General features: G+C 36.5%; 1 protein-coding gene across 1 annotated transcript; it reads right to left on the bottom strand.

Moving 5' to 3' along the window:
* On the bottom strand, nucleotides 1–999 carry LOC114632800 (olfactory receptor 52M1-like). Its single transcript, XM_028781408.1, has one exon. The coding sequence runs from the start codon at nucleotides 974–976 to the stop codon at nucleotides 32–34; it is 945 nt and encodes a 314-aa protein (XP_028637241.1). The 5' UTR covers nucleotides 977–999; the 3' UTR covers nucleotides 1–31.
* Between the last annotated feature and the right edge of the window lie 10,752 nt (nucleotides 1,000–11,751).

Genomic DNA, 11,751 nt, shown 5'->3' with positions numbered 1-11,751 from the left:
GCCAATTTCTTTGCAGAAAACTTCTGAAATATCAGGAAACTTTTATTCTAAGAAAACTAAGAACATACTCTCTAATTTTCTTTGTCCTGATACCATAAACAATGGGGTTTAGAAAGGGTGGTACCAGAAGGTACATATTGGCTATGAAGATATGAATTTGGGGGGCCACATTGTGGCCAAAACGGTGGGTCAGGAATGTAAAGACGGCTGTAGAATAGAAAACAAGGATTACACAGACATGGGAGCCACAGGTACCTAAGGCTTTCAGACTTGCTTCTCGAGATGGAAGACGGAAAACAGCACGGAGGATAAGAACGTAAGAGAGGGCAATGAAGAAGCCATCACAAGAACCAATGACAGACGCTACACTAAGGCTGTAACGTTTGGTGGCTCCTGTGTCCACACATGCCAGCTTCACCACAGCCATGAACTCACAATAGGTGTGTGCAATGATTCGAGTTCTGCAGTAGGGCAGCTGCTTGAGCAGGATGGGGTGTGGGGAGAAGAAGCCTATCCCCCGCAGCACCACAACTGCTCCCATTTTGGCAATGCAGCTGTGGGTGAGAATAGTGGTATGACGCAGTGGGTCACAGATGGCCACATAGCGGTCAATGGCCATGGCCAAGAAGAAGCCAGATTCCATGGCAGTGAAACTGTGGATGAAGAACATTTGAGTAAGACATGCATCAAAGGTGATATCATGGGCTTCCATCCAGAAGAGACAGAGCATGCGTGGCAATGTAGATGTAGAGAGGACCAGGTCAGTGACAGACAGCATGCACAGGAAGAGGAACATGGGCTCGTGGAGGCTGCGCTCTGCTCTCACCACGGCCAGGATAGTCACATTCCCCATCAGGGCCACCATGTACATGGAACAGAAAGGAATCCCAATCCAGACATGGAGGTGCTCTAGGCCTGGGATGCCCATCAACCAGAAGGTGCTTGGGGAGAGTTGTGACTTATTAGCTGGCTCCATGATGGCACTGCCCACTGTTTGTGGCTGAAGTCCTTCTCGAACAGAGTGCATGCTCTGCAATCAAATGAAAATTAAACCTGGAGTATTCCCCAAAACTTACCCTGTAGCTCTACCCAAGTTTTAATTAGAGCAGTGGTTCCTCATCCTGTGGGTGACCCATTATCATTCTTTTAAGATCCTTGGAGAACACAGATATTTTTATTATGATTCATCACAGTAGAAAAATTATAGTTACGAGATAAAAACAAAAATAATTATATGGTCAGAAGTCATTACAGCATAGGACTCTGATTAAAGTGTTACTACTTTAGAGAGACTGAGAATCACTGAAGTAGAGTGAATAAAAGGTCCTTAGCAATATTAGGTAAATCATGTACTCAGACACCTCATGCTGATTATAAATCAAGTAAAAACTCTTATAGATATTTTTAAAATTAAACTTATTTGACACTATATATTGCAAAACAAAATCTCAACATTCTTTTATTTTTATAACTTGCTTAATTCTTGGGAATATGTTTGAAATTTTAGATGCATACATTTCCTTCTTGACATCAAACCTAAATATCTCTCTCTCTCTCTCTCTCTCTCTCTCTCTCTCCCTCCCTCCCTCCCTCCCTCCCTCCCTCCCTCCCTCCCTCCCTCTCCCCCTCTCTCTCTCTCTTTCTCTCTCTCTTTCTGTACTTTTAAGTAAAAGTTTTTATTCTACAAACCTTATTTTTCAAGAGTGTTACAGAATTTACCCATGAGACATCTTCTACAGCTCTGCAAAACTACAGCTCTACAAAACTGAAGAATTTTCTGAAGCCAGATTTTCTAAAATTTGAAAATTAACAAGAATTTTTTTTTTCTTTTAGGATGACCCCAGCCAGTGCTGAGGCTGAGGCAGGTTTACTTTTTCCCAATCTGCTTTTATACCGTTTTAATTACATGCAAGTAATAAGGTCAGTTCTAGGTTGAGGAACAAGCAAGGCAATAAACACAAATAGTCAAGGAACAAGCAAAGAATATTCTAACAAGTTCTTTTTTTTTAAGTGAAATTTCTCAGTTCACATGTTCTATTATTTTAATCCTTAATTTCATAAACCATAATTTCTGTTTTAACTCACTCCCCATATGTCTGGCCCTTTTTAACTTTCATTGTGTTGGACATATTTGGCACAAGTAGTAACTCTTATAAACCTCTTGATGTTTGCATATAAATGTAGTGTCTCACCATTTTCATACATTTTGATGAAAAGAGTAATGTATAGATTCTCTTAAAATGGAAAACTAAACACCATCCTAGAGTGCTTTTTATATTGCTACTTAACTGGAAGCACTGTGCAAAGTAAATAGTGATTTTCAGTTTTGCAGCTATAAAACAGGATCTCTGAATATTGTCGATAATGCAAGAATATCACTAAAGGTGTGTCTAAGCCATGACAGTTCCACAATACCTTCTACTGACTATCAGGTCCGTTTGTTTTCATGATGTTAAAATTAAGTTTTCATGTCACCGATTATATTTAATAATTCTATAAGACAAAATGCTTGGACCTCTCTTTTTTGGGGGGGATACTTTATTTATTTATATTTCAGATGTCATCCCTTTTCCCCATTTCCCCTCCCTATTATCCCTCTATCCCATCCCCCTTCCTCCTTTTTACTTTTATACAATTTTAATTACATGTAAGTATTAAGTCAGTTCTAGGTTGAGGAACTAGCGATACAATAGATGCAAATAATCAAGGAACAAGCAAGACATTACACACAAATACTCAAAGAACAAGCAAGGCAATAAACAAAGTACCTTGAATACCTCCGTGATTACTCTTTCTAAGGGCTTTATCAACATATCTGAGCCAACTTCCCTGTCCTAGTCGAAAGTCATTTTCATGTCTGAAGCCTACTTCCTTGTTCTAGCCTAAAGAGTTAGATTTCTGCCTGAAATTACTTCTTTGTTGTAGCTTAATATTTAGATTTCTGCCTGAAATTACTTCTTTGTTGTAGCCTAATATAGATTCCTGCCTGAAATTACTTCTTTGTTGTAGCTTAATGTCAGATTCCTGACGTAAGCCCACTTCCTTGTCCTTGGCCAATGCCATATTCTTGCCAAGCAGTCCATTTCCTTGTCCTTTGCCCACGTCAGATTTTGCCAAGCAGCCCGCAAAGCTCTCCACCTCTCCCCCTCTCCTTTTTTTTTTATTTCATAAGCAAGATTGAGCCTGTCTTAAGTCGTTCTGCCAAGAATGCCTTCCTTACACATGTGGAATATGCATTATCAAAAGCAATGGATTTCTGTCTTAGGTTGGTAAGACTCTGTGCAGAATCTTACCTGTCCTTGACTTGCCAGCCTATTAATTTAATAACTCTGTCTGGGGGTCCATTTTCAGTTACAAGCCATGTACTTTGTCTGCCAACATGTTGATGTTGTTAAAGACAAACTTTAACACAATGACCAGAAATAAAAATATTCCCATGACAAAAGGGGCTAGCATGATCACAATATATATGCAATTCCTGAGGTTTGACCAAAATAAAAAAAACTGACAGGCCATGGGTAATTTTATCAGCAGTATCTGCCACATCAATGCTCAGCAGAGCAGCATTCTTTAAATTCATAATATCACTATGAAAAGTTAAAACAACCAGAGAAGTGTTAGAATCATGCCAAATACACTGCAAGTGTCTTTAAACTTTTTCCTAATTATAATGACCACCAGTGTAAATTTTAGAACTAATATGGATCTAATGGTATGTGGCATGACACTCGAGATGGCTCCTTACTCTTAAACTCTGATCCTCCTTCCAATAATTTGAATAGGATAAAGAGCATCAATCCATTGTTCCAAATGCCTATCTAAATCCTTTCTTATATTCAACACATTAAACATTTTTTGCTAAATAATTAACAAATGTAGCTGTCTTAACTTCTTGTGTCAAAACAACTGCAGAAGCAGAGGTGCTAGCAATTGTTGTAATTAAAACTGTTATACCAGCAGTAATCAAGCCCACTACCCTCTTGCTTCTGCTTATAGCCTGACTCATTTCTTCCAGTACTTGTGAGTTTTTTTCAGAAGACCAAGGTTCTGTGATACTCAGGGCAATAAAACAAAAGCTAGTTGATAGACCACAGTAACTGACATGCCAGGTTTCCACACACTAACACAATTAAAAAGTATACAATACAATCAATGCAACTTACATTAAATACTGTAGAAGAAACAAAAGTAATTTTAACTTGACAAAAGAGTCTTAACACATGTACTAATACTTGTTTGAAGTCCAGATCCTGTCCCAACTTTATCTCTTGCTAACATAATATTATAGAGAACTGCAGCTATCTTCCAAATATGTCTCTGAAAATGTCCAGAGCCAGCTTCCAAATGAAGACTGCTATTTCCAATATTGGATTGATTTCTAGACCAGACCATGATTGAGTCTGAATAGCTAGTCATATTAAAGAAAAATACAAGAGTCATTATAACTTCTCTTTTTGATTCTCTTGTTCCACAAGGTCTAAAAAGTTGAAGCAAGGCAGCTTGCCCCACCTCTTAAAACACACTCAGAGTTTTCTCTTTCAGATATTAGAACAGAAGTCAGGGTGTTGAACAGAGTAGAAGTAAGTGAGATGCTAGAGAGAGAAAGACATGAATAAACTCATTTCTTTTCAAACTTCTGCTCAGGAGAATTATTTAAGCTCCAATAGTTTTAGCCTGAAATGTACCTCTTCCTTTCCCATCTTTCTTATCTCTACAGACTTAGAAAGTTTAGAATTAAACTGACAAAATAGTAATGTTTAGATACAGAGGTTTATGCAGCCTAAGATGGCTTAACATTTTATATGAAAACTTAGGATGTCTTTGAACTCTTGATCCTTCTGCTTCTACACAGCAGTGCAAATACCTAATACTAAATATATATTAATACTAAATATATATTTATTTATATATATATTTATACCTAATACTAAATATATATTTATTAATTTAACATTTCTAAGCTGATATTTGTGTAGAAAAGCATTGTATGTGAATACACATGATATTTGATACGTTTAAAAAGAAGAAATTTAAGTCAAGACAAGAATAACAGTGATTGCACACATCCAGTTTTTTTTTAACAATGAAGGCATTAAAATGATTTATTCTTTTTAAAGGTAGTTAATGCAACTAAGAGATTGTAGCAGTTTGAATTTTCTTGAAAGAATGCTTCTTTCTTGTTCTTGCTCAATTAATAATCTCAAGTGTTTTTTCTAACTACAAACCTTGATAGGACAGATTACTTTTAAAGTTAAAGAAACCCAAACTGGTTCTTCTCTGCCTACAACTGTCTCAGCCACCATAGTCTGTCATGCTCAAGCTGCTCAGATGCTGTCATACTTCCTACCTGGATGTTTTATTGTCTATAGTGTAGCTAGCTAGCAAGTAACTAAATTTACAGCCTTTACAAAAATCTAGTCTTTTAAATATGTATCTATGGTATTTATCCTTCACTTTAACAGAGTTCTTCAAAGAATAAACATTACCTATCTGAGGAGCACATCATCCTTTCCATATAAGTAAAAGTGCAGTTCTGTTCCCATTGCTTTATTTAACAACTCTAAAAACTGACCATTTCCAGAGGACCATCTTCTTCCAGAGGAACAGTCTCAAAGCTCATTCATCTTACATCAGCTGGACTTACAGTTCATTCTGGATTCATCTGATTAATTCTGTTGCTTAAAGAGCAATTAGTGGTCCACTGGGATAGGGTTATTTTCTGAAACAACCAGAGCCAAATAAATTTTAGTAAGAGTGATCATTATGAATACCTTTAAAGATAATTAATAAAGACATTTCCCAGATGTCTTCTGGATATTTTGATGTTTGAAATATTTGTTGACTGCATCAAAAAAAACAGTACCAAATAAAAGTGTTTATTTACCTTTTCAGAGATTAATTATACTTGCCTAGGCTTCATAACTAATGCTTAAAAGTTATTCTTTCTGAATCTTTTAGGTTTCCCTTTGTAATATAGAAAATTACATTTTAACACACAAGGAAATAAAATTGTGGATAGATTTTAATATGTGTCTGAATTTTAACAGCCAATAAAAGGTAATGTCAGTATCTGAATCCAGACAGGTTTGGGTTCAAATATAGTCCATGTAAGTACAAATCACTAAATTTTTTAAAAAAGTGTGTTTGTCTGAATTTAGTTAGTTCTATGTATTATAACTGACAATATCCAAAATGATAGGCAGGTGCCTTCCCAGTCTGGTTCCCATTGTCCACCTTCACATTGCTACCTTACACCTACACCACACTCAGTCTCTTTGAAACCTCTGTCAGTGCAAAACTTTGTATTGTGTCCTTGTTTAGCACTGTTTTGTGTCAGTGTTTTTCCTGTTGTCATTGCCTGTAATAAGTGTGTCCTATGTGCTTTGTGTTACAGACATAAAGTCAATGATTATGGAGTGCTGGTGTGAAGAACTAGAGGGAAAATGGTGACTGATGGGAAGGGGAAGGGAGAGGCTGTGGGAGGATAGTTCCAAATTTTATTTATGAAATGATCTTATGAACTTTTATAGAACATTACTAAAGGACAAGAGGCCAATTCTCTCCCTCTCCCAGGAATCATTTGGTGTCTGTAGTTCTTTGTCAAGGGGTTGGATCCTGTGAGATTCCCTCGCCCATATATGTTAACAAATCTATTGTTGTTGCCATCATTTGGGTTTTATTTATTCAGTCATTTCTAAGACAGACTGTTTCAAAGAGGACTTTCTGGTACTTGGCTTTTCCTATCTTTGACCTTCCAACCACAGGCTTTTAAATAAATCCATAGTGTTATACCTTCCTACTGCAGACAGGAACTCAGTACAGCCAGAAAACACTGGATAACCTCACAACAGTCCTGTTGTACTAGGAAACCCATCTTTCCTGACAGGTTGCTGTTATAGTGTCTAAGATCCACAGCAGGATAAAAGCATGTCTTTTCCCCCTAGCTGCTTTCTTAGTATGAAAGCTAGTTGTTTTTCTATTTAATTTCCCTGCCCACCCCAACTCCATACAAATTAGATTTTAGACTTTGTAGAACTGTGTTCTTGGACTGACCCTCTGTTATTATTGAGCCACCTGTCTTAACTCTCTGATGTGATTTTTAATTCCTTCATGCCTCCCACCACCAAGCATGATCTAGGAGGTATTTCTTACTTTTTACTTTATAACCTTTTAATTTTTCCAATCTTTTCAGATATGCTATCACATGCTCCTTAACTTTCTTCTTATCTTGTCTCTTTCCTTTTGACCGTGAATATTCTCATGCACAATCATACCGAGGATACTCCTAGTATTGCATCTTAACTGGGGGAATAAGAAAAACACTTGATGTGCTAGAAACCAACATGAGGAAGGATCAGCTACAGAAAGACAGCCAGAAAATCCTAGCAGATGAGAAACTGTTTTAGTTTAGAATGTAATGACATGCTAAATTAGTCATTCAATACACTGAGACAGAATATTATAGGAAATATGATTAGAAACTAAATAAACAATGCCTATGGAAGAAAACCTTGTTAACTTTTCCCTTGAGTGCAAGGGAAAAGTTAGGACACAGTAAGCAAGGAGGAAAAAAAAAAGGACATAGAAAAGACTAGAGAGAACATTCCATGTCATTTATGATCATCTCACACATTGAAGTACCCCAAATTTAGGACAAGTACAATGGTAATTCCCTCCCCCTGTAATTTGTGATATAATCTGCAGAAGAGACAATTTATGTAAATATTGAGGGTTAGATCAATGCTAATTCTAGAGTTGTTTTTCAAAGCCAGGTTCATACCACCTAAGGTTTCCCAGAGCGACCAAAATATTCTTAAAGTGAAAAGCAGATCCTTAAAAGCAGAAAATATAAGAATAGTGGTTTTTGTGTTTAGTGTCAGACAATGGTAATCATTGTGATGGTAAGCTGTAGTGTTCACTGTGATGGACAGTCAACCATAGTGGTCACTATGGTTATCAGTTTTAGTTTCCATTGTCATGTTGAGTGATAATGTGCAAAATTGTGGCCAGTTGTAGTATTCACTGTGATGGAAAGTCATAGTGAGTGTGTGAGCAAGTGAGCCTGTTTCCTGTACTTTCTCTTGAGATCCTTTCCTTTTGTTAGCCTTGTTCAACTCTAATGTGTTCATTGTTTTATCCTAATGTGTATTATTTTATGATTAACCCTTAAAAGCCTGTTTATGTTCTAATGAGAGACAGAGATCCAGAAGGGAAGGTAGATGGAGAGAAACTATGAGGAGCAGGTGGCTTGGGGTGGATGCATTAAGGATATGTTACATAAAGAAAAAGCTATATACAATAAAAGAGAAGAAAAGTATGGGTAAGATAAAAAGAAAAGAATATGTCAAAGTTAATGAAAGTTTTTGGCAGTAGTATACCTGTTAAAGCTGGTACATATTTCATCAGCCTTCAGGTATTAAGAAATCAATGTTGTTGACAAAATATAGGCAACCCACTTACTCTATATGTTGGTTATATTTGTGTCAACTTGGCACAAGCTAATTCATCTGAGAATAGGGAACACCGATATTTCAAAAATGCCTCCATAAGGTCTGGCTATAGGCAAGCCTATAGGGCATTTTTTAAATTAGTGATTGATGTGGGAAGGTACAAAACATTGTGGTTGATGCTACTTATGGGTTTGTGGTATTAGATTCTACAAAAAAGCTGGCTGAGCAAGCTAGGAAAGGCAAACCAGTAAGCAGCATTCCTCTATGGCCTCTGCATCAGCTCCTGTCTCCAACTTCCTGCTCTGTTTTTTAGATCTTGTTTTGACTTCTTCAAGATTGAACATAGTTGAGGAAGAACAAGCTAAATAAACCTTTTCCACCCCAAGTTGCTTTGGTTCTGGTATTCTATCAGAGCAATGATAACTCTACTTAAAGCAATGATAAATCAGAGCAATGATAACTCTACATTTAAAAATTCTTCAGTATCTGTATTCTGAATGCAAACCAGCATCTCATTCCACATAACACTGTACCATTTTTTCCAGATACTGAGGTACTAAATAATTGAGAAATATGAAAACATACTACCAAGAAACTCAGTGCTTCAGTCTGGAAGTAGTGGACTGAGTGGCTTTGAGAGGTGGCATAAAATCATGTTGGCACTGAGGTAGCAAAAGCCACTGTCATGCATATATCTTGGGACCTCATGTCTCTTAGGATTGTAGGAAGATGTATAAATTAACCTCACTTATTTGTTGAGTTGAATGGCCACTCATAGGAAGAAAAGTTGTTGTACCCAGTGTTAGCGACCAGGGAAATATTTAGATGAGAAAAAAATGGAAAAACACAGTTGAAAACTTGAGAAGCAAAAGAGGTGAATATTTATCAAAAGTGGAAGAAAAGCTATTTGGGGGAAGTTTTTAGTTGTTTTGCATTTTGTTTGTTTGTTTTCAGTTAAGGACAAGTTAATGACAAAACATCTTAGTTATTCGTGCTCATCTAAAAGCCTCCAATTAGGCTCAGCTTTTCAAACTCAGAAGGCTGCTAGAGGATACCCAAGACTGCATGGTTCATGCTCTTTGTCAGTAGATTTACTGCTTACAGGAAGCAAAGGGATGCTTTCAAATTTAACAGATAAGGAATTGCAGTTAATAAACTAATCCTAGCAACACATGGTAAGTATGTGAGGATTGATTTGAAACTGTAGTCATAAACAGTGGAAAGTGTACAGTCAAAAGCAAGCCTTGTAGAGCTGTACAGGAAGACTAGCGGCTACTGGATGGACAGCTGCATCACATGTCTGTGTAATGGTGTAACCACAGGGTTTAACATAGGTTTTCAGATTAATATCTTAGTAAGTCCCAAGGATTCTCATCTTTGTCTGGGTGAAACTTCGTATTTCACTCTGGGTGCTATTTTCTATTTGAACCAAATAGAATGAAGTGCATCTGGGTAGGAATGTTGTAATTATCAATGGAAATTGACACTAGTAAAAGTGGTTAGGGTGTGATTCTTATATATGTTTAGTAATCACTGGTTGTCATTGAGATGAAATTGATAACTCTTACAGTAGGGTTACCTATATTACTTTGAGTAATTCTCACTCATTAGGGTTCTATCTATATTATGGTGCTGTATGTCTTCTCTATTTTTCATTTATACTGTAACAAAGGATTCTTGTTTTTCTGTTGCCTCTGCTACACTCATCAGTAGCAGAGTCAGTATTTTGTGATTACTAATAGTGGTCATTTTAAATATTTAATACAAATATCCTGTCTTACTATTTTTAGTTACAGCTGTAAATATTTCTTCAATGAGAAAAAATAACTGTGCAGGCTGATCTGTAAATTAATTTCTCTAGTTTAGTTACAGTATCTCCCTGGTTTCCAGCACAATATTTCCAAAGTTTTGGTTGATAATGGATGCAACTTAGGCATATAGCATTATATGTAGTTTAAAAAGTAAATCTACATTTCAAACACAAAATAAATCAAGCTGATGTGGTGTAGAACCAGAGAAACAATATTCACCCTGAAGTGGCATCTTAATAAAAAACAAAAGTTTAATTTCTCTTAAATTTTTTATTTTTCTCTTTATTGTAATGTTTTCTTTGACAATTATACATTATTTCATTTAAATATATTTTACTATATAATTAGTATTCAAAATAACGATCCAAATTACTGGTATTGTGACAGCTCTCACAAGATCTACACAGGTTTACATCAAACTAAATACCAGCCTAGGAATGAGGGACTGTACACAAAGTCTTACCCCTAACTAAAAAGCTATTTGCAACTGATAGTGGCTGGAACAGGAAAATTTTTTTCTCTGTGGTAGTGTTATTGATTATAACATCTACACTCTAAGGAAGACTCCATGCCCAGGTGTAATTGACAAAACAAAAGACAAAAACCAACCAACTAAACAAACACACAACCAAAAAAAAAAACCATAGACTCTGTATGTGTTTATGTATGTGTGCATTCCTTTTGTACTTATATTTTTATCTTATTCTTTCTTATCTGTTTTTTTGGGTTTTTAAAAGAGAGATAGGGAGGTGGAAAGAGTCTGGGAGGAGTTAGAAGAGGGAAAGAATAAGCACAATATGCATTATATCAAACTTTTAAATAAAAAGAAAAAAGAGCTACAGTCCAAACCCAAATCATATTTGGAGTCTATTGTCTGAAGAAACCAAGATTATGACATCAATTAAAAGACAAAATAATTAGGGAAGAATGAGACCTGTTAGTCTAAACTTTATTGATTTCTCTAAAGATACCTTGTGTGATGCTCTGGAGTTGTGAAAGCCAAATTTAACAGATGAACACATCAATTCAAATCTCTGCAGGAGTTAATTAATGAAGAGTTGGTGTAAAACCTCTACTTTTCAAAACCATGTCTTTGGAAATTATTAAATTAAAACTGTAGTCGTCTATTTGTGTTCATATGCATTGTCAGTTTTAGAAGCTCATGCATGTTTTAATGGCGGTTGAATGAGACTGCAGAAATGATGGAGTTGGTGGGTTAAGAGTAGTTTTTTCTATTAATTTGTTTATTTACTTTACATGCTGACACAGCCCAAGTCCTCCCAGTTCCCCCTCACATGTCCCTCTCCCCAGTCCCCTCCCTCTCCCCCTTCACTCCTCAGAAGGGGGAGATCCCCCTGGGTACCAACCCACCCTGGCACCTCAATTCACAGCAGGAATAAGCATATACTCCCAGTGAGGTCAGATAAGGAAGCCCAGTCAGGGGAACGGTATTCACAGGCAGGCAACAGAGTCAGGGTAAGCTGCTGTTG

The sequence above is a fragment of the Grammomys surdaster genome, unplaced genomic scaffold (genome assembly GCF_004785775.1).
Source record: "Grammomys surdaster isolate TR1022 unplaced genomic scaffold, NIH_TR_1.0 425, whole genome shotgun sequence".
NCBI lineage: Eukaryota > Metazoa > Chordata > Mammalia > Rodentia > Muridae > Grammomys > Grammomys surdaster.
This window is presented reverse-complemented; position numbering and strand designations above follow the sequence as displayed.